Here is a 24,254-nt window from a genome sequence, read left to right as displayed (position 1 = left end):
TTTTTTTTTTGAACGTTCGGCTTATATCGATATATTGATATAACGCTATACCGATCCCATTGGAATACATTGGAATACTGGTATATCGATATATCGCTATAAGACGGACTTTTTAAAAAAAAAAACCATGGGGAAACAAAGCGGTGCGTGTGTGAAACGCCGAACCGCTTCTGAATCGGCTCCTTTCCGGTAGGGGCAAGCCGTGTGTGAAACGGCAGCCCTCTACCGGTTCATCTGCAAACGGAAGACTCCCGGCTTGAAACCGGGAGAAGACGGGTAATGTGAAATTCACTGTCTCATCAACATGATTGCAGCTGGTGTCAGAAGACCCTTTGATGGAGACATTCATTTGCTCTACAACTGTAGGGAATGGCTGCAGTATTCATAATTTATCATGTGGGATGGTATAAACTGCTAGACTTGGATCCACCAGAGATTTCTGTAGACTGAAGATTTATGCCCATGGAGCCTCTCCTTCCCTCTGCAACCAAAAAAATGCTGAAGGAACATAACTTGGGGAGTTATAGGTCTACCTCAGGAAAGGAGAAATCATGTGCAAAATTACTCCAAGGGATCCAACCTTTACTTTGGAAATATGTCTTTTACTCAGAGGCATGCCGAAGTCCAAGCCTGAGCTGGGTTTGTGCTGGATTTTGAAACTCAAGGTCAAACTTTGATTCAGTGAGTGTTTGGGGGCCTAACTACTTGTTGTATGCAAAAAATAGGAGGAAGGAATCAGTCAGTTTCCATACAACAGTGCCATCACACACTAATTACAAGTGGAGCCTCAGCTGAGCTGTGACTTTGTTTTATAAAAAAGGTAAAGGTTCCATTGCTCAAAAGCCAGTCGAATCCGACTCTAGGGTTGCGGTGCTCATCTCTGTTTCAAAGCCGAAGAGCCAGCGCTGTCCAAAGACGTTTCCGTGGTCATGTGGCCGGCATGACTAAACACCAAGGCACACGGAACGCTGTTACCTTCCCACTGAAGTGGTCCCTATTTATCTACTTGCAATTTCTTGCTTTTGAACTGCTAGGTTGGCAGGAGCTGGAACTAGAGACGGGAGCTCACTCCGTCATGCGGCAACTCGGGTCTTGAACTGCTGAACTCAGGGGACGTTTCGTAGAAAAAGAGCTAGGGGAACTCATTAGCATAACTCATTAGCATATGCCACACACCCCTGACATCACCGGAAGTGTGTTATAAGGCCGCACCCCCTGACATCACCGGAAGTGTGTCATAAGGCCGCACCCCCTGCCATCACCGGAAGTGTGTCATAAGGCCACACCCACCACTCAGTTAGTCTTAGTCTTAAAGGTTAGTCTTAAAGGTGCTATTTGTTAGTCTTAAAGGTGCTATTTGAACTCTTGGACTATTTTGCAGCAACAGACTAACACAGCTACCTCGGGGAAGCTCCTGGATGGGGCTGGGAGTCCTTGCGGAGGCCACGTGGAGTGGCCTCGGCCAGGCAGAGGGGGAGGACGCCAACTCACCCTCCTGCTTCTTCCTCCTTCTGCAACAGAATGAGGCTGGAAGCAGGGGGCGGCCGGAAGAAGGGGGCAGGGCTTCGTCGTGTGCCCTGCCCCCTGCCCCTCACCCGGGGGAACTGCGATCCCCCGCGATCCCCCCCGAATCGACCTCTGGCTGAACTACTGACCTTCCACAGCCTGCAGTTCAGCGTCTTAACCACTTGAGCCAACGCAGCTCCTTTTGTTTTATACTGAGCTCAATAAATTCATCCTAACCAGTTTCCAAGAAAAGAAATGGTGACAAAGGGAGAGGAAGATTTCACAAGGGAGTAAAGAGATATTAAGGCAACAAACTACTGATTGAGCATAACAACCACACACATTCAAAATACACAAAAGATCAAAGTACTGTTGTACTTATAAACCCATTTTCTATGGCACAGCAAAATGTGGAAAAATACAAAATACTTTTTTAAAAAAATCTCTTTTCACATTAAAAACAAAAACATGTGCTAACCATTTTAGGACCTGTAGCACCATGCAGCTGTGTAGATGACAGATCTGGAGTGAAAACCATGGGCGATTCTTGTCAGTAGGGTAGCTACATTAAATGCCTAACCAGGGCTTTTTTTTGTAGAAAAAGCCCAGCAGGAACTCATTAGCATAATAGGCCACACCCAACACCAGAAACTTATTAGCATATTAGGTCACACCCTGCCAGCACAGCTCATTAGCACATTAGGCCGCACCCCCATGTTACCAGAAGTGTGGTCATCCAGCCACACCCACCTTTTGCTTGTTATTCTGTTTACCTTGTTTGTTGTCAAAACCCAGGGCTTTTTTGTAGCAGGAACTCCTTTGCATGTTGGCCCACACACACCTAATGTAGCCAATCCTAATGAGTTTCTGCTGTTGGGTGTGGCCTATTATGCTAATGAGTTCCTGCTGGGCGTGGCCAACTTGGGAGCCAGCCGGAACTCCGTTCCTGTGCGTTCCTGCCCAAAAATAGCCCTGGGCCTAACTATATATTTCCCTGACTCGAAGAAACAGTACAAGATCAGAAAACATGGAGAGAGCTGGCCCATAGAATTGCCAAGAGTCAGACATGACTGAATGGCTAACAACAGTATATTTCCCTGTTTGCAGGTTCACCCTGAGTCTTGTCAAACTGGATGTGTGCTTCAAGTTCCATGCTGAAAATCTATCGATGGCTACTAGCCATGGTGGCTGAGGGGAACCTCCACATTCAGAGGCACAAAACCTCTGAATCCCAGAGCCAGGAAGCAACACCAAGAAAAAGCCTCAGCCTGAGCGTGCTGAATCCAAAACAAAGAGACTTCTGGTACCTTAAAAATTATGTATATATTTTGACGCAAGCAACTGTGAGCCACTGTCATAAATGATATGTCATAAAGAGTTAATCTGCACACAGAAAGAGTGGGAGCAAGTATGCTGGTTCTACCCCCACTCACGGCTGAACCCCATTCTTGCCTACATGTGTTCACTGCACACAGGGGTCGTTTCATAGAAAAAGAGCTAGGGGAACTCATTAGCATAACTCATTAGCATATGCCACACCCCCTGACATCACCGGAAGAGTGTCATAAGGCCACACCCCCTGAATGTGCTCGCCTGCTTCGGGAGAGGGGATCAAAGTGTAATACAAGCCTCCTCCGAGACTTGATCACACCAATCTCAACTCTCTTTTGGGTCATGATGCCTGCCAGTCATTCCCCCTGCCTGGGGGAAGCCGCGTTGGACCAAAATACAGTCCAAACTGCTGTAAGGAACACCCGTCCACCCTGAGCACTTACAGGGTGCGTCAAATCGCCATTTTACCCCGACCAGAAGCAGGGGGCGGGGCTTCGTCGTGTGCCCCCCCCGCACCTCACCCGGGGGAACGGCGATCCCCCCCGAATCGACCCCTGACTGCACATAGGCATTATACCCCATTGACGTCCCTCCCCTCCCCAAACCCCACCCTTCTCAGGCTCCACCCCCCCCCCAAATCTCCAGGTATTTCCCAACCCAGAGCTGGCAACTGTAGTCTGACCTGTGGACACCATAATGTCTAGTTTGCCCCTAAGACTCCAGGCCCACCTGCTCTTGTCCAGAAGTGCCACAAACCCCTACTGACAGTGCCACAGGTTGGCTACTGCCGCCTTAAAGTATTATCTCTGTAACACAAGACAAGGCAGTTAAGTCCACTCCACACAAGAATCAAACAAGAGCGCCAAGTCTAAATTAAATTTCAAAGGGGGGGGGAGTAGCAATGGGTCTTTTCCTGGGCCAGAGAAGTCTTAAAAGTGGTACTGCAAAAGCTTTTCAATGCTGCAATGTGAAATCAAGTAAACAGACACAATTATGTGCCAAACGTCTTGAGAACTGAGCAGAGAGAGGGGCCATAATGACAAAGCGTAGGAGGGGAAGTAGGGAAGCAGCTATGAAAATCCTTTCTCTCGCATTCACTCAAAAATTCTGAAGGGCAGACAGTAGGCATGACTCACAGGGATAAATCACAAAAGCTGGTCACGAAGAGCCAGTTCCAACACACAGAATATATGTATCTCCATCCATCTATCTGCGTGGTACAGTCCTCCCTGCACATTGCTGTCATACCAGAGAGAAAGATTAGGGCAAAGCCTTTATTCCTAGCACTGTAGTTTTCGGCATGCAGGAAGGAAAACGCACAGTTCTTGTTCGGCTACCTTCAAAATTGTACAAACCTGTGAAGGATATATTGCATGCTTTTTCTTGATGTCTGATGGGCTCCGAGAATATCGCTGTTGACTAGGATTTCCTTATGTGTCATTCCACAGCACTACCTCCTAGGGCAGTGGTGGCGAACCTATGGCACGGGTGCCAGAGGTGGCACTCAGAGCCCTCTCTGTGGGCACGCGTGCCATCGCCCCAGCCAGGCCTAGACCATCATTAAAGTGTCAAATTCTCTGCCAAATAATTGTAAGTAAATGAAAGCATTTGAGATTGCTTTCCTTACTTTGTTTGGATCATCTTAAGTTAATGTAGAAATAAAGTTTCTAAAGTAAAACCTCAGTATTCAGGTTAAATTGCAGTGTTGGCACTTTGCGATGAATAAGTGGGTTTTGGGTCGCAGTTTGGGCACTCGGTCTCTAAAAGGTTCGCCATCACTGTCCTAGGGGTTCTCACACTATCCAGGATCATTCCTCAACATGGATCCAACAGACCTGGACCAATCTGCATTTGTCCAGCTGCGTGCTCTTCTCACTATTCACAAAAGAAATCAGGAAGAGACTACAGGTCGTCTGGACTACAAGTCTTCCTTGGAGCTACTGACCTGACCTTGTATTGAGACTTTCTCCTTGTACCTGAGCATGCCAGGCCGTTTATCTACTAACCAAACATTGAAAGGACGTGATCGGTACATATTCCTTTGCATCCTAAGACCTCCTGCGTTCTGACCAATGTTCCCTCTAAGCTGTGGAGTCTTGTGAACAATAATTCTACTTTGTGAGCTAGTGGCATTAAAGTTGTGAGCGAGCAATTTGGTTACTGCATAGATTAGTCTGCTCTGGAGCCATCTTTCCTGAGCTAAGACAAAAATGTGTGAGCCAGAGGCTAAAAACCTGTGAGCTAGCTCACACTAACTCAGCTTAGAGGGAACACTGGTTCTGACTATCCTATGTTTCTGGTTCTGTATGAGATTTTGCGCTTGACCTTTAGCTCAATCCCCAATTCTTGCTATACTCCTATGTTGCCTAATTTCTTGCCCGGGGCTGAAGTACTTTTCACTGAAGTGGCAGATTTATGTCTGGAATAAAGTTTGAGCCGAGTGGCACCTTTAAGACCAACAAAGTTTTATTCACGGTATAAACTTTCGTGTGCAAGGACACTTCCTCAGATACATTGGAACGGAACCTCCTCAACCATTACTTATAGGGGGTGGGGGTTGTTGTCAGGAAGGGCCATTTAGAGTCAAGATGCATAAGTGCTGGGTGATTATAGAGGAGAATGGATGTAAGAAAGATCTGTGAATGGCATACAAATACAAGAGTTAACAGATGTGGGAATGAGGTTTGAGTCCAGTGGCACCTACAAGACAAATAAAGGCCCCAGTCACACGGGCCAGATAACGCGGGGGTGGGGCATGGCTGTTTGCCCCGGGGCAAAATAAAGCGCGTTAGCCCGATCACACGGTCTACCGAGTCTTCGCGCTGTGACAGGAAGCTCGCGATCACACGGCGATGCTGGAGCTGGCAAAGAAGCAGAGCGTTCTGTGTTTGTGCACATGCGCAGTTCCGCGGAGCAGCACTGCTTCCAGTTTAGTGTTCGTGCACACGCGCTTAAGAAAACCATCAGACGCCCGCCCCTGCAGCGCGTTTTCCGAATACTACTGCACTTTCTGAGGTTTTTTTTACTGCGCATCTTCGGCGGGATGCCACGGGTTGGCTACGGGTGCGCTACGCTTCCCAGATGTTGCGGTGTGATCGCGCACCGAATATCCGCCTACCATTCGTGCCTTTAGCATGGCAAATCCTCCATGTGAATGGGGCCAAAGTTCCATTTTGGGTACAAGCGAGAACTGAGAGACTTAGTATGTACACTTCTGTCCCACTGTGCCTGAGGAAGTGTGCTTACACACGAAAACTTATACCACGAATAAAACTTTTGTTGGTCTTAAAGGTGCCGCTAGATGCAAACTTTGTTCTACTGCTTCAGACCAACATTGGCTGCCCCACCTGGATTATTTCTCGAATGCGCCACTGCAGACAGATGCTCCCATATTCAGATGCTCCTTTCATTTTAAAACAATATCCCTCATTATAGCAACTTAGCACACTGAGAAGAAACTAGTTTTTTAGCCATGCTACTTTTCTTCATGGAGGAACATTCATTCATGACTGAAGTGGTGTAGCCCAGACAAAGGTCCGCCTCCTCAGGGAGAAGTAGGCCTGCCCCGTGCTTGACAAAACCACCCACTGTTGCTGCGTGTTAAGGCTGCGGACAGATTGTACTCTGTAACTCAGCTGGACACAGCTACATAACACACCCAAAGACACCTCCACCTTTTCTTTTTATACTTTGCATCCTTAAAAGCAACAGAGGAAAAATAAAATGGTTGAGCATTTGGATCCTCCTGCTCAAAATGTCCTTTTGATGCCCCAGACACACCGTGCCAATATAGACAGTGGTCAATAGATACTCCTTGGGAATAATAATCACTTCTGTCTGAGTCTTCGCACATTTGCTTTTGAGCACACCAGCCCCTTGTTTCTCCCCTCCAGAGTAAATCTTGCCATTGCTAAACGGAAAACCAAAGATCTCCCTTAGCTCTACTCAAAATTTGGGGGCAGGCTGTTTCCAGAAAAACAGAAGTTTAATCTACTTTCCAGGACCACTGGAATTTTTGGGATGGCTCCTGGTCAGTTGTGTGTCATTTTCAGCAGTCCGCCACCAGATTGGTGAGCTAACTGCAGAACTATGCAGCCTGGTTAAAGAAACCTTGGGAGTTTGATAACCAATGCCAGAAAACAGCTAAGGAGTGTGGTTTGTTTTGCTCCTACACAACATGTTCTTATGAAGGCAATACAGTCACATTGTTCTGGCAAACAGTATAAAGGGGGGAAAACTTGATGAGGTGTTAATCAGTTCTGCAATAACAACAACACTGAAATATCCAAGACAACTTGTAATTACTGTGAGTCCTTAAAGTACAAACACTATTGTGGATGTCGCTAACCTTCAGTATTGTAAACATCTTCTTGTTGGCCTTTAATCCTGAAGTCTCCTTACATTCCAGCCACACCAGAATTCTACAACAACCAACTTGTCATCCCTCTCTACACGTCCTGGGAGTATCCCTAAACCCAGCGCTTTCACCTGAGCACATTTTCTTCAGGGAATGCCGCATGCTGATGCCCGGAAGGAAGACATGCTGTTTGCACAACCTGTATGGTGCCATGATCAACTCACTCTGCACTATGGATGGGATGGGATTAGCACGTTGTATTTCCCAACCTGAATGTATCAGGAGGAGGTTAACAATAAATTCCATAAAAGTACCATCCTAATGAAACTGCAACAGCCAAAAACAAAGCTACAGCCCACTACCACCATCCACAAATTGCTTAACATAACTGCAACTCTTTATGAGAATGCTCTCCCTACAAAACAAGGGTGGGGAGGGGAATGTCTTACAAGGGATCCAAAATATTAACAAGGAGAACGGTCTCTGGATCTCGGGTTGGATCCAGACAACATTTTCCCATGGCAAAATGGAACTTTCCTGCCGCTCCCCTCCAACAGGGCAGAAAATGCTCCCAGTGTGGCAGAAAGAGTAGAGGGAAAAGAAGACAGGAGATGTCCCACCACCCTAAGCAAGCATGTAGGTTTAAACAGGCTGAGATGGTCCTTCAAATATGGTCCTTGGTTCTGAAGGACTTAGAGGCAAGCTCTTGCACCTTGAACTGAGACCTGAAACTGACAAGAAAGCAAATTGTTTTAAAATAACCAAAGGATTAGACTAATGTTTCCACAGGTGCAAAGATTTCTGGTCACAGGTGCAAAGATTTCTGCCCACTCCCCCCACAGCCCAAAACATACCCTGAATTCTTGTACCTGGGGGTTCCCTCTCCACCAACAACAGGGGATTGTGGGGGCATTTGGAGCTGCCACAAGAGGGGGGAAGGTAGGAAAGATTGCACTCCCCAAGCAGAAATCCTTGCACCCATGGAAATGTCTAGTTTGGATCTAACCCAGTATGTCCCTATGGTGACCCATACTTATGAATAAGCAGACCATAGTGTTTTGCACTAACTGAAGTTACCCAGTTATCTTCAAGGGTAGTCCACCATTCACAGCATGCTGAAGTACTATAGCCCCTGTATACATGACCTTGGTATTCACATTTTTGAGTTCTCGAGGCCTGCTACTTCAAGCATTGGAAACATACCCTTCTATTTGTTAGTTTATTCCAATGCAACAGAAAGGTCACTAGATTATGCATGCATTGGTCTGAGGTCCGTTAATCAAATCTTCAAGCTGTTTAATTACTGGGAGACTGGGGAGAATGCTGCCTTCCAAGAAAAAATATATTTGTCAGCTGGTGTTCTATGATTACTGAATCTCATCTAACTGATTCATCATACGCCTGCACGGATGTCCACATACATCAGTAGAAGCTACTTTGGAATCAGTGCAAGAATGAAACAGACTAACAGTACCATCCAAAGCAGAGTTATTTATACCCAAGTCCAATAAAGTGAACTCTACAAAGCTTACATTCCTAGGTACGACCTGAAGGGCAAGGCTCGTATTGCAAAGGATGAGCTAAGTTGTCTTGTATTTCTTTATTATTACATTCCACAACTAAGACTCTACTGTTTGCATAAACCCCTCTGTTTAATCAGATGAGAACTGCACTTCCTTAGAAAAATAATATCTTTTAAATTTTACTTTATTTATGCCCTGCCTTTCTTCCCAAAGGAAACCCAAAACAGCTTGCATCATTCTCCTCTCCTCTGTTTTTTCCTCACAACACCCCCCAAGGTAGGTTAGGCTGTGTGTGACTGGCCCAAGGTCACTGAGTGAGCTTTCACAGCAGAGGTATTATCATACTTCTCATGCAACTGTCAAAGTAGGATCGATGCATAATCACATCGTAACTAAATCTTGATTGGATGTGCATTCTTAAACATTTTATTTATTTATTTATTTCCTTCAATTTATATACCGCTCACCCCCTAAGGGCTCTGAGCGGTTTACATATTCCATTAATGCCAATCCTAACCTAGGGCCACATACATACAAGGGGGAGAGTGACTAGCCTACCAGGCACCCTGTAGCGAGTTGTTGTTGTCTGCGGGAGCTCGTCTGACGACATCCTCCTGGCGCTGGTCTTTGATTGTTGCGACTTTCTGGCTGTTGCGACTCCTGCGGGCCTGGACCGAGCACACGTCCACGCATGCTTGCTGCCGGCCTCTGTCCAGTAGGCTCCGGCCTGCTGCGTCGCCCCACCTCTGTGCTTTTTGCCGGCCCAGCCTCCTCTCACTCGCTTTGCCTCGCCAGCCGCTGCCATGTTTCTCCGCCGCCGCCGCTGCTCACCGTTCACGCCGCCGCTACACCACAAGGGACGGGTGCCTCCCCGCTCTAAGAGCAGGTACCCATTTGTCTATTTGCCCTTTAACGGGCAGTTCCCCCGGGTGAGGTACGGGGGGCGGGGCACATGACGAAGCTCCGCCCCCTGCTTCCGGCCGCCCCTCTTCCGTCCCTCATTCAGCCAGGAGGAGGCAGGAGAAGAGGGAGGGTAAGTTGCTTCCTCCCTGCCTCTCCCCACCCCTGCCTGCCTGGGGCCAGGGAGGGCCTTCGCGGGGCTTCCTTGCACTCCCGCCGGCCTTGCAGGTCCACCGCCGGGCCCCTCATGGGGCTCGACAGTGGAGCTGCAAGGCCGGCGCTGGCGGCCGGGACCGTTGGGGGCAGGGTGTGTGGCCTTATGACACACTTCCGGTGATGTCAGGGGTGTGGCCTTATGACACACTTCCGGTGATGTCAGGGGGTGTGGCATATGCTAATGAGTTTTGCTAATGAGTTCCCCTAGCTCTTTTTCTACGAAACGACCCCTGCCGAAACCATCACATACACTAAGCCAATGAGTAAGAGAAGGTTTATCATTTATAAAAAGGCTTATTGCCTGTGAATTTTATCAAACCGCTTAACTTCTATCTCATTTTCCCAAGTGGAAAGTGCTATAATAGGATTAGTCAAATATACGCTGTTTGCTTTCTGCTCTGCTTTTATGAACTTGAGTGACACACCATATTGTACTTATAAGAACCCACAATACATCGTGAAGACAAAGCCGCATGACATTTAGATATGCCTTCTATTTTTAGCTTCTCTCATTTCTGTAAGCTATTCAGTTGAAACAGTTGACACCAGATTTATATTTTTTTTTCCTGGAGAATGAGAGGCATAGATTTGCTTTTCGACATGCCCATATACCCACAAATCACTGGAAAGACTTGTTGCTTCTGACTTCACACAGTACAGTAATACAAGATACAGCATGCATGAACAGCTGATACACCCTCCAAATGACAAGTGCTAACGTGAGTAATTAAAACAGGTGGAATAATAAGGCCGGCCTAGGACCGGCATTTTCAGGGCCGCATTATCTCTGCACAGAAAATTAAACAAGTACACTCAACCCTCCTCTTAGATGTTTAAATGGTGGCTAGCAACCAGCAGCCTTTTCTTCCCTGTACTAACACAGGACAATACCTGCTAATACTCTTTATTGGCTGCGATCACAAACACCAAATTATACACTTTCAATGCACTTTCCAACTGGATTTTACTGTGTGAACTGGCAAAATCCAGTCGGAAAGTGCATTGAAAGTGGATTGAAAGTGGGTTATTTAGTGTGTGTGACCGCAGCCATTATCTGACCAAGGGAACTTACCTCCAAAATCTTGTTTCTAAGGTGCTTCTGGACTCAGATCTGACTGTGCTAATACTCTTGTAAATTAGAAATCAAAACCTATTGTCTAGGGGCTGCACAAGACCTATTTAATCTGTGATCCAGGAAAGACATATAAAAGTATAGTTTCTATGTACAGAGACAGTATTCCTCTGATGATCAGGTGTTGGGATAAATAATGGGGACTGTTCTGGGGCAAAAGGCCTGCCTATTACTGAAATTACCATGCAGGATTACGTGGACATTTTAATTTTATTATTTTATCTAGCAGGACAAGCTTTGGTTTAGATTCCTAGGAAATATGAAGGTGCCTTACAGACCACCAATTCATTGACCAATCACTCTGATTGACGGTGGGTCTCCAAGGTCTCAAGATGGAGTTTTCCTACCTCAGCTTAGCTGAGATTCTTTAACTGGAGATACTGGAACTGAACCTTGAACGCTTTGCTTAGAGTGTGCTCACACGCTAAGCCAAAGTTCCCCAGTGTGACGCCTGTGGGCACCATCTCATCTATGACTACTTCCCCAGGCACCAGAAAAGCTTTTTAGAAAGTGGGTGGGGCCATTGTAAGGCAGGGCTTGTTATTGGCTACCCTCATTCAAATGAAAGGGTTTTTCCATGGCTGCTATTGCAGCCAAAGCCATTTGAGGGTTAGGACTGTTAAGCTACTTTCCTTAGCCACTGTGTGGTTCCATTTCCCTTCAGGCCTCATACACTGTTGCCATACACTTCTTTTGCAAAGCAGGGAGGGAGATTCGTTCTAATCTTAGGGTTCAGGGAGCTGGGTTGTTGCATGAGGGAAGATAAGTGTTCAAGAGTAGACGTTCACCCCCCTACTTTTCCAGGTTTGCTGTCCTCTCAGTGGTTGGGCCACGCTCCCAACCAAAGTGCAGATAATGCTAACCTTGACAGACCAATGGCTGGGCTCTGAATAAGGCCACTCCATATGTTCAGCATGGCTGCCATATGACTGTTTTGCAAACCAAGGAGGAAAGTATTGTGTTTGGGTTCTGCCTCCCTTACGGGTTTGGCTCCACTTCCCAAAGCAGCCATTTTGGTGAGTCGCTCACCACCCCTCTCAAAATTCTCAAGGTAGGAGACCCCCTACTCTGAGCAATCTCCTCACCCAAACTGACCCCCCCCCTCTCAATTTCAAGAGGTTAGAAGAAATGTTCTGTTGGATCACTTTACGGCAAGCTGCGAAGATCTATAGAATGTCAAGTCTCTGGGTTTTGTCTCCTGGAGAGATCTGTAACACTAAACCATCTTTTGAGGCAGGGCATTATTAGTTCTACTGTATAGATGAATGAACTGATGCTGGATGAACACACAATGAGCTCCAGCATCCCTCACAACCTAAACACTAGCTCCCAAACCATTTGTTTAAAAAATGTATTCAAATCAGGATATTATTTTTTGAAATGTAGCTCTCAGAATTTATTTCAACCCGGCATGGATTAGAGTAGGTTTACTGACTGCCATCCTAGCCAGCAATAGGCTATTCAGTGTATTCTAGTGCCAGAAAAAAAATGAGACTACAACTCGATGAAAAAACAGAAAAATGAATACAAAATCAATATTGGGACAGAAGCCACGCTGTATACGTGTGACGCTATTGTTCAGAGGTGTTGCCTGGGAACCCCAGCAGGCGCAATAGGTGCCTTTGTTCTTATCTCTCAGATCCCAGAAGCGAGAATTAAGCAAGTACTTGGCTCGCTTAAGGGCATTCTCACATAAAAGTTCTAAAGAATTAGCATCATTCTCTCCTCTACATTACTCTACTTGCCACATGAAACTTGCTAGAGAGGTTACAGTAGAGGTACCCAACCTAGGATGAATGAAAAATCTATTTTTTAAAAAAATTACACAACAGATTTTATATTTTCTTTTAAAGTTTCCGCTATTGTAAGTTTCCCTTCTAAATTATCTGGGTTTAAAAAGGAACCTGAACAACCCAGACATAATATCTTAAAACAGAACTTGTTTATGAATGAAGGACAAAATGTTTTTCTTTTAAAGGAAGGTGTGGGGAAAACTGACAATTTAAAGTCATCATGCAGCATATGTACGTTGTTGTTTGAATCAGAGGGTGACGGGTTGGCAAGTCACCACCAGTATTGTCCAACAATCTATCTGGGTTACCTCAAGAACATAAGAAGAGCCCTGCTGGATCAGACCAATGGTTCATCTAGTCCAGCATCCTGTCTCACACACTGGCCAACTAGTTCCTTTGGATGGCCAACAACAGGGCATAGAGGCCGAGGCCTTCCTGGGATGTTGCCTCCTGGCTCTGGGATTCAGAGGATTAGTGCTTCTGAATGTGGAGGTTCCCCTCGGTCACCAGGTCTAGTCAGTCACCAGGGCTAGTAGCCATTGATAGACTTGTCCTCCATGAATCTATCTAATCCCCTTTTCAAGCTGTTTATTCCTGTGGACATCACTACCTTCTGATCAGCCCAGAAACTACTAGTTCTTACTTCTGGTTGACACTACTTACTTTTGTGGAGTGGGTTATGACAGAGCAGCTAACCTTGATGACACTGAAGAAAGGAATGCTGTGAAGGAGAACCTATAAACACCTGCCATGGCCACAGGTGCTAAAGGAGAACCCATCAGGGACAATAAGCATAAAACTACGTAAAAATCAGCAACAATATGTCATATCATTGTGTAAAATAGTAAAAATATTATGTTAAATAACTAAGAAGTTAAGAGAGAAACCAAACAAAATGCTGGGAATTCCATATATGCAGCACTCTATTCCCCCCCCTTAAAATAGCTAGAATGCAGGATGCTAATTTGGAATGTAACCATAGCAAAGGGGTAGGCTGGGTTAACACTCCCCCCCCCCTTATACTTTCCCATGAAGCAACTCCATTTGAATGGCAGCAGTACTTTTTATACCCTGAACTGGATGCCTAGCCCGATCTTGTCAGATCTCAGAAGCTAAGTGGAATCAGCCCTGGTTAGCACTTGGACGGGTGGCCCCAATGAAATCATAAGAACATAAAAACATAAGAACATAAGAGAAGCCAATGTTGGATCGGGCCAATGGCCCATCTCGTCCAACACTCTGTCACACAGTGGCCAAAAATACCAGGTGCCATCAGGAGGTCCAGCAGTGGGGCTGCTAGGGTTGTTGTGCAGAGGCAAGTAATGGCAAACCACCTGTGAACATCTTTTGCCTTGAAACCCTTGGCGGGGAGGAAAACAAAGCTTTCAGACGTAATAAGACTGCATCTGAAAAAGTGGGCATTAGTCCCGAGAAGTTTATGCTAACACTAATTTTCTCTTCCCTATCCAGGGAGAAGTGACAGAACGGAAAGAATGGAAGACAAGAGCAGCCATATTCCACTCACAAGTGCTGGGATCGTTATAATCGTTGCTTTTGCCATCTGCTATGCATGTCATGAATTGTATCACCTGTGTATTATGTGTGCCAAATGTGGGTAAATCAATAAGAGCTGTAGAAAAGAGCAAGAGTCCAGTAGCACCTTAAAGACTAACAAAATGACTCACAAAATCTCCTACCCTGCCACATATTTTGCTAGTCTTCAAGGTGCTACTGGACTCTTGCGCTTTTCTTCTGTTACAAACTAACAAGGCCATCCATCTTGATCAGTAAGAGCTGGTACAGATAGCCTCTGGTACTTGCTAGCCACATCTAATCATACAGAAGAGCTGCTAAGTGCAAACTGAACCACTTAAATGTATGCGCCATGTGGATTCCTCTATGCCCAGTGCTACAAAACTCCTGGCCCACATGCTTATTAATACAGGTCAGGAAAATTATTAAAACTCCAAGATCCTACAAACCAAAATCCATCATATGGTTGAAGGGAAGGGAAGTGGATGGATAGCAATATTTCCTGATCCCATGTTGTTAATAAAGATACATAGCTGCAGGCTTGTGTTTGATGTGGTGAAAACTCTCCAGAGTGACTAATCAACACCAACAACATTTCACAAGATCTGTAACTTGTTCCCAGTAACACACATATGCAGGGAAGGGGGGGGGGGAGTCACTACCTGTTATACTTTAAGATCGTTTGGTTTTTTTAATCTAATAATAAAAACCTTATTTACAGAAGATGAAAGCACAGCAAATTCTTTCCATATCATTGCAGTGCTGTCAAAGAACTCCAGAGACAACTCTGATATTTCAAAACCGGAATGTAAGTTTATAAACAGATGTCTGAATTAACAAAGGGCTTTAGGTGTGCAAAAAAAAAATTCAAGTTGGCTTGGAGATATTTGTAGACTTCTGGAACTCCAATGCAACTAATTCCCAAGCGGTTCAAACACAATTTCTGAACAGACTGCTGTCCTTTGCGCATTCACCTGGAGCCACTAGAGCAAAGTATTGGGACTCAGTTTGGAATAAACAGATGTTGGATCAAGTTTTCTTTTTCTTTTTTTTAATAATAATTTTTATAATTTTTAACAAACAGACAACCAAACAAACAAAACATACATGAGAGTATTAACAACAACATCATATCTGTTAAAACACCTCATACATATATATCTAACTAGGAGCAAGGCCCGTTGTGGAACCAAGACAATAAGCGCTAGAAGGACGCGGGACTTATGCGCGTGTGCAATGTGGACATGCTGCCGAGTCCCCGGGGCGGCGGCATGGGCTGCGACGGTGTCCCAATGCGGGCAGAGTCCTCCGGGCTGATTCCTCCGCTGGGCTGCCTGGCAGCCCGGTGGCGTCCGCTGGCTCGCAGGCCAGCCACGCACAGTGGTCCTGGCCCGGCGGAGGGTGGGGGTGTCGGAGCAGGAGGACTGTGGGTGGCATGAGGGCCCTCCGCCCGGTGCGGCTGCCCGCGAGGAGAATAAGGGCCAGGCCTGTGCTGCCGGGGCCCTGGTGTGACCGCTGTCTCAAGGGGTGGGGAAAGGGGTCGGCATAGTGTCCATGGGTGGCTGGGTGCTGGCAGTATTGGGGCCACCTGGAATGGTGGGCAGGCCAGCAGGGCGGCAGGCCCCGTGCAGGCGTAGGCTGGGCGGCGAGGTGGTGGGGCTCGGAGGTGTCCAGCCGCCAGAGCGTCCATCCCGGGTGGCAGCTCCCCGAAGATGGGATGGAGGGATGGAGGCGACGGAGGGAGGCAATGCGGCAAGGGGATTGCCCCTCCTCCTGAGCGACAGACCAGGGACCCAAAGGCTGAGGAGGGGAATGAGGGCCGGCCCTGTGCTGCTGGGCCCCCGGCGAGACTGCTGTCTCGAGGGGCGGGGAAAGGGGTTGGCATAGCATCCATGGGCGGCTGGGTGCTGGCAATGTTGGGGCCACCTGGAATGGTTGGCAGGCCAGCGGGGCGGCAGGCCCCGTGCCAGCATAGGCCGCGCAGCGAGGTGGTGGGGCTTGGAGGTGTCCAGCTGCCAGAGCATTCATCCCGGGTGGCAGCTCCCTGGAGACTAAAGGCAAGACATCGCCCAGCAGGTCTGTGGGCGGGATGGAGGCGACGGAGGAAGGCAATGCGGTGAGGGGATTGCCCCCCCTCCTGAGCGACAGACCAGGGACCCAAAGGCTGAGGAGGTGTGTGGAACGTCTCACACAAAAACGTATTTATATATAAGGAGAGATTACCAAATTCCCACCTCCCACAGTTTTTTCAAGTCTATATTTAGTAAGCCAATATTTTATCTAACCCATTCTATCATTATGGCTCTTAAAAATACACAAATCTAGAGTTTTACAAGCCTAGTAATTAACAAAACATATTTCCTTCTATTACTACATTGTCTGAACATTATATAATAATCTTCTAAAATATATATTTAACTATTAACTAAATTTATACAATTCCCCAGCTTCATAGTCACATACTTTCTTGTTCTATATATTCTAAATTCTATAACATGACTATCACTTTACATTCTTACACATTTTAGTAATACTCTGTCTTTTAAAAGGGTTTTCTAAACCTACATATATTCCCTATATATTCTTCCTCAGTTCTACAGCCTCCTGGGATCCTTCAACCAATCATTTATATCTTTAATTAACACTTTTCAATATACTTCTCTAGCCTACAGATTCATACTTGTTCTATAATACCATCTATTCTATACCTTCTTGAGTTACTACAATTAGTATCAAGCAAAACATTCAATGAGATTCAGTGATTACTTAGTTACATATGTCTAAGGGTTCCCTAGCCTCAACAGAAGTCTTATTTAAGGATTAATATAAAACAAAACGTTTAATGGTAATTAATGTTACTCAGTTACATATGGCTAAGAGTTCCCTAGCCAATCTTATTCAGTTACATATAAACAAAAAATCCTTTATCCAGTCTTATTTATAAAACTTAATTTTTTCCTTCTTTTTGTAACTTCTCATCTTCAGTAAGGTCATAGTCATAATTCTTTGCCTCTTCCCCTTAAAGGTAGAAAAGATTTCTTTTAAGCATCGCCAACTATAGTAAATGTTTAGTGTAATTAAGGATTCCATAAGTTCTGTTTCATCTTCTCTCTGGGATGCTTTCCCTTTCGTAACTATTCCAGATTTTAGCAGACTTTTAGTAGATCTGTTATACTCCTTGTAGGTTAAATCAGCTTGAATGTAGTGTTGTTTTAGGTCTTGGCCAGTTTGCTATTTAAATTCCATTTCTCTGTGGATTAAGTTATCTTTATAGAAGTGTTGTTCTTCCTCCTGAACTAATTTTTGCTGAGATGCCTTTATATTACTCGTAGCTTGACTTGGTATAATTTCTTTTTTTTATCCAGTGTTGTCTTTAAGGCCCTTTGAATTCCCAAAGTGATCGCTTCAACCACTAAAGCCTGGAGCTCATCCCATGACAGCTGCAGCAAGCTGGTTTCTTTGGAACTATCTGTGCAGGCAGCCACTGGCATTTTTCCCCGTGTATCTTGTTTACCCATTTTAACATGACAGCAAAATCTCAGTTCTCTCTGACTACATCCACAGTCTCTTCTTTACAGGGTTGGTTCAGATGTAACAGGAAAACATGATCTGACTAAACTGGTGATGGTGGAAAGTGCTGTCAAGTCACTGCCCACTTATGGTGACCTCATAGAGTTTTCAAGGCAAGAGACGTTCAGAGGTGGTCTGCCATTGCCTGCCTCTGCATCACAACCCTGGTATTCCTTGGTGGTCCCCCTTCCAAATACTGACCAGGGCTGACCCAACTTAACTTCCAAAATCTGATGAGTTCAGGCTAGCATGGGCTGTCAGTGTCATTAGCCATAATTAATTGATCATCTCAGCCTATGCCATCAGTCAGGTCTCAGTATGGTTAGTTGGGTGCCTCCAGCCAAGAGCTGAAGGTGGTTTATCAACACAGTTAGTCTTAACTATGATTTTGTATTATGGATTTACATGGTACCCTCTCTTAATCCTGGTTTATCTTCCCACAGACACTCTGTGTCTGTCCTGTCCACAGGGTCACCTGGAAAGAGCTGGTCAAAGCTAAATGGCTCTTGCTGTCAGCCACCTCCCACTAGCAGCCAAATCTCCCTTCCCTTTGTTCCAGGTCTGCCCTGCAATAAACTCTTCGCTCCATCCGCAGCTCTTCTCTCTAAAGGACCCAGCAATGGGGCATTCTCCTTCTATGCACCCCTAATGAAAAGTAATGCCAATGGAACTCTGGCTGCATTGATTGCCTGTGTTTCAGCAGCAAAGTAGCTTTCGCAAACACCCTATTTGCATTTATTCGACTGAAGACTGGAGGTGGGGTGGGAGAACTAGACGCAGGGAATGCAAACTCTCTACCCCAGCATTTCTCACAGCAGATATATCCTTTCCGCTTTACACCGAATCTATTTAAGTTAGCAGGCTGGGATAGCAGCCAGGTCTACCAAGGGAAGGCAGGACAAAGACCGACAACATTAAAGCCAGGATTTTAGGGGATAGGCTGGGATTAAATGATCCACTTGGGTCCAAACCCTGATTACGTTAACTACATACGTAAGTGCCCCTCTCCCTCCCTGCTGAAAGATTTAAAGGGCCCTCCAGATGATCAGCGGGCCGTGTGTTCCCCGCCGATCAGCTGAAGCCCTTTAAATCTCTGCACGAGGGGAGGGAGAGGGGTGGCAATGGGTAGCCATGGGGCTTGGGAGGCCTCCCCACCCACCCTGGAAAGCCCCCCCAAACCCCCCGCTGGAGTGACGAGGGGACCTGGCAACCAATGTTCCCTCTAAGCTTTGGAGTCTTGTGAGCAAAAATTCTACTTTACAAATTCTACTCTGGTCCTTCTAAGCTTTGGAGTCTTGTGAGCAAAAATTCTACTTTACGAGCTACCGGCATTAAAGTTGTGAGCGAGCCAGTTTGCTCTGGAGCCATCCTCCCTGAGCTAAGACAGAAATGTGTGAGCTGGAAGCTAAAAACTTGTGAGCTAGCTCACACTAACTCAGCATAGAGGGAACCCTATCTGCCAGTGCCTTTCTCTGGAGAGCCTTCCTTGGGGATTACTCCTCCAAGTACCAACCCTATTAGCTCCCAAGATCTGGGCTCTATCAAGCCCATCTTCAAGTACTTGAAGGACTGCCATCTAGAGGATGGTGTGGAGTTGTTTTCTGTTGCCCCAGAAGGTTGGACCAGAACCAACAAGTTGAAATTAAACCAGAAGAGTTTTCAGCTAAGCATTAGGAAGAACTTCCTGACAGTTAGAGGAGTTCCTCAGTGGAACAGGCTTCCTCAGGAAGTGGCAGGCTCTCCTTCTTTGGAGGTTTTCAAACAGAGGCTAGATGGCCATCTGACAGCAATGCGGGTTCTGTGAACTTAGGCAGATCATGAGAGGGAAGGCAGGAAGGGTTGCCTCAGTGCTTTGTTCTTGTGGCCCCTTTTTACACACCCAGGGAATTGCTGATTGCCACTTTGGGGTCAGGAAGCAATCCTGGAGGGTTTTTTTTGTCATCTTCTGGGCATGGAACAGCGGTCACTGTGGGTGTGGAGGGGGAGGTATTTGTGAATTTCTTGTATTGTACAGGGGGTTGGACTAGATGACCCTGGAGGTCCCTTCCAACTCTATGATTCTATGATTCTAAGACACTTTCCATCCCAGTGCATTAACTAACCACAGCTAAAATAAGCCACGCGGCACTGCATTACATCCGAACTGACCCACAGACTGCGAAAAGCAGTATAGGCGTTTCCAGGGCATGCAGCACAGAACTGCTTGGTGGGGGTGGAAAGTGCCCTCAAGTCACAGCTGGCTTATGGAGACCCTGCAAAGTTTTCAAGGCAAGAGACGTTCGGAGGTGGTTTGCTATTGCCTGCCTCTGCATAGCAACCTTGGACTTCTTTGGTGGCATTTCATCCAGGCAGTAACCAGGGTTGACCCTGCTTTGCTTCCGAGATCTGACGCAATCAGATTAATCGAGCCCATCCAAGTCAGGGCACAGAACTGCTTACCTAGCTTTAATTGGGAAGGCTTTTTTTTTTTAAGAACTTAAGATTTCATTTATTTTCCTGCAGCGTTTACATCCTGCATTTCAAAATATGTTCAAACGCTGCCTAATTCATAAAAATTATTTTTTAAAAAATAGCAGTTAAATGTACAACCCATTATAACCCAAAACAAAGCAGGGAAGCAGTGATAGCCTAGAGCTGAGTCAAATAACCATATCTATACATATAAAGAGAGAACGCATGCCGCAAATTGTGCCCTGTTCTCACCTTTCGAACGCTTCAAGAGTGATTCATTGCAAACTGTTAACATTTTAAAATAAATAAACACAGCACAGATCCATGCTTCCCCCAAACCTGGGGCTAACTGCCAAGAGTTAATTGTACCGCCGGGGTGGGGGTGGGGTGGGGAGGTTTCACTTTTCTGCAGTATGTCTGCAGAGAGAGAACCTTGAGAATCAGTCTGTGGCGGGCCATTACAGACCTCTGGAGTAGCAACTCAGAAGGCCCCGCTGATTGAAGCTGGGACTCTCCCACTGATGGGGTTCTCATAGAATCAAGACTTGCCTTGCTGGATTATGCCAAAGTTCTACCTTCAGGTCATTGTGTGGGCTGCCTTTTGCCCAGCAGCGAGCCTCTGCCACCCTTATCTCAGATTAGAGACTAATGGTTCTATCCAATTAGCTGCTTTGCTGTGGCTGTTATTTACAGGAGGAGACTCCCAGCACTAGCGAAAGGGAACAGGTTTTTTTAATTGGCACTGCTTTCCAATTCCCTGGCAGAGCACAACTGTGCAGTGTGCAAAGCATTTCCCCCCCTATCCAAAGGATGGGTGGAGATGCAAGGAAAGGAACCCTCAGATGTATTGCCAGCAAACTAGGGTTCAGATCTGGGCATCACTCCACCACATACATAGGGCAACTGTAACAGGCAATGCAATCCTATGCAGAATTATTTCAGTCTACGCCAATGGAAGTCACTGACATTAATTTACGGTGCAGGCTTTAGCAGAGTTACACCCTTCTAGATCCACTGAAATCAGTGGGCTTACAAGGGTACAAACTTTATTTAGGATTGGACCGTAAGACAACCAGCCATGAAATAGCAAATCCCGGGTTCAAATCATGATCTTGGTACTTATCCCTAGACAAGCCACTATGCTTCAAGATTTATATATGGGGTTGATACTATTATTTTATGGGGCCACAGGCCCTTTAAAAAGGGATTAGATGCATTGAGGATAGGTCTATCAGTGGCTACTAGTCATGGTGACTAAAGAGAACCTCCACGTTCAAAGGAAGGCAACCTCTGAATACCAGTGCTAGGAGACAACATCAGAGGAAGGCCTCAAATACTACGCCCCGTTGTTGAAATTCCAGGGGAGCTGGCTGGCCACTGTGTGAGACAGGATGCTGGACTAGATGGACCACTGGTCTGATCCAGCAGAGCTCTTCTTATGTTATGATAATTGCTGTGATAATGCATGTAAAGCATTTTAAATAGAGGTGAGCAGAATCCATCAGTTCCACTGCACTGTTATTCCATGGTTTCTACTGTGCTTTGGGCTCCTTTCTGGTTTTCATTGAACAATAAAAGGAGAATTTCAGAAAGCTGATAATCGATTTCACACAGAAAAAAAGTTTCTTCCTATACCTATCTCACTCAGTTTCCCTGGAAGGAAAAAACGGATTTTTAAAAATTGTCTTTCCTCAGAAGCAGAATAATATTCTTTGCAACAGTAAGAAGATAAAAAGACCTTCAAACGAACCCCCCATCTGCACTCTTCAGAAACATAAAAACAAAAGTTAATTAATGGTTTAATTTTAGAATGACTGCTGTGGCAGGCACCTTTTAAAAATTATTTTTGCTGTATGCATGTGCATTCTGAACATACAACTCCAGAAGAACTACAGATTCCAACATTCAGAATCTGGGAAAAGATTCAGCTGATGATTTTGTAAGCATCACTACTTTTGACTACTCAACAGTGTAATATAAATGCTAAGTGATATTACTACTGCAGTGAAGGCTGATATGCAGTAATAGCATGCATCCTTCCTTTTTACAGTCCTTTCCATAGTGTACAAAAGTAATCCTAAAGCAGGTGAATGGCCCAGTACAAAGTTTCCTTGCCTCTAAGAATGCAATACTGAATCAGACTACATGGAATTGACTTCAGCGAGAGGGAAAATGTCACAACAAAATGAAGAAGGAAAGGAAAGAAGAGGAAACAGTAGAGAACTTTGTTTCTCAAAGCAAAATGGAAAACCATAGATGCACAATTGTGTTTATTCAGATAAACCGCAAGCCCCCTCCCCAGTACCTTCTGGTCTAAGCGCTCCAGCAGAGAATGGTTTTGGAACTGCAAAAGACTTTGACCTTTGAGACTACTCTTTGTTTCAAGAAGTTGGGAGTAGGAGGAGAGTATGCCCCGGGCTCTACTCCCTGAATATGCCCCATATATGCCATGACAAAGCCAGAGTTCCAAATGCATTGGACAGGAACCTTTCAGTACGACCATTTATCCAGTTCAACTTTTCACAATGCTGATAAATCAGACTTTTTGATGTAAATGTCAACTCTTACTAACATCATAAAATCTTGCAGCTGGGGTGGGGGAATGGAGGAGGTTGTGGAAACCAGACCCCTCTGCGGTTATTCCAGATCCTTGTATATGCTCAACTTTCTTTAAAAAAAAATCTATTAACCTTTTACTTGTGGAGGTACAAAAGAGAAAATATGCAGACTGCATCGCTGGGCCTGTCACTATCTCCTAGCCCACCTCACAGGACTGCTGTGAAGATAAAAATGCAGGAGAGAAGAATACAATTGCCAAACCCCCTACTGGGGATCTGGATCCCCTGAGATGAGCTCCAAACTGTCATTGAGAGTGTGATGACATCACTTCTGTGAAAAACCCAGAAGAGATCGCGGTAGCTTTAGAAATCACTGGAAACTCTATGGTAAAACTATAGAGTTCCTGGCAATTCCTAGGGCTACCACCATCGCTTCTGGAAGTCACATCATCATACTCGCAATGCAATATATCATTAACTCCCATTAATCCATCCCAACCTGGAGCTGCTTGGTGGAAGGGTGGGATAAAAATGTGATAGCATTCTACCTAACACCTCAGTAAGAAGTAGTCTAGCCAATAAGCACTGAGATTATCTAAAAACAACCTGCCATTTTGCTTCCACTGCATTAAAATGAAACCTTAATTTGAATCGCTAGGATCCAACGATTCCCTTCAATTACTGGGTTCTATGACTCCCTTCTGCACCAGAGAAATGCTTTCCTGGAAAGACGACTTAGCAAAAAGGAAGTCAATGGATCCTAACCCACAGATATGATTTAACAGTGAATAACTTTCAACATATCAAGACTGCTTGTATTAAAATGTTTGTTCTTTTGTATAAAACTATAATAGTCTTCAGGTAGACTCTGAGGCCCACCTTGCCTCAGCATTTCTGGCTACCAGCCCAATTATTCTGCCTTACCTTTACGGAACAGTTCTTGAAGGCTTTCGGCACTTTGATTCAATACAGCCCATATTTCTTCTTCATGCAGTGGTCCTCCCCGAACCTCCAGGGCTTCAGCTAGTGATACATGCATGTTACCTAAGGAAACAAGAAATAACTTGTTTTAAGAATGTGCACTCATACTTTGTTCAATTTCTTTCTTAGGGGCATTATTTCCATAGAATTCGGGTGAAATTTTGCTCTCAAGGCAGATGATTGCCTTGTTGAACACCTGTTCCAACTTGCCTTCAAAAAAACCATTCACATTCTTGAAAACATCACAGTCATACAGGGCTTACTGGAAATTACTGCTAGTCCGAACTGACAAGCAAACTACAACTAAAGGGACCAAAGGTCTAGTTCAGTTTTTTTGTTTGTCATCAAGTCGAGAAGAGGAGGAGGAGGAGGAGGAGACTGGATTTATACCCCACCCTTTAC

At 45.5% G+C, this 24,254-nt stretch overlaps 1 protein-coding gene across 1 annotated transcript in view; it reads right to left on the bottom strand.

Moving 5' to 3' along the window:
• Positions 1 to 24,254, bottom strand: part of PTPN13 (protein tyrosine phosphatase, non-receptor type 13) — a gene marked incomplete at its 3' end in the record, with an annotated part of 206,803 nt that overhangs the window by 131,402 nt on the left and 51,147 nt on the right. Inside the window, exon 2 of the mRNA XM_015416359.1 lies at positions 23,796 to 23,915. Within this exon, the coding sequence (XP_015271845.1) occupies positions 23,796 to 23,910 (115 nt within the window). The remainder of the gene's footprint in view (positions 1 to 23,795; positions 23,916 to 24,254) is intronic.

Source organism: Gekko japonicus, unplaced genomic scaffold (genome assembly GCF_001447785.1).
Source record: "Gekko japonicus isolate JY-2015 unplaced genomic scaffold, Gekko_japonicus_V1.1 scaffold1212, whole genome shotgun sequence".
Classification (NCBI taxonomy): Eukaryota; Metazoa; Chordata; class Lepidosauria; order Squamata; family Gekkonidae; genus Gekko; species Gekko japonicus.
Note: the sequence above shows the minus strand (reverse complement) of the source record. Positions and strands in the feature narration are given on the sequence as shown.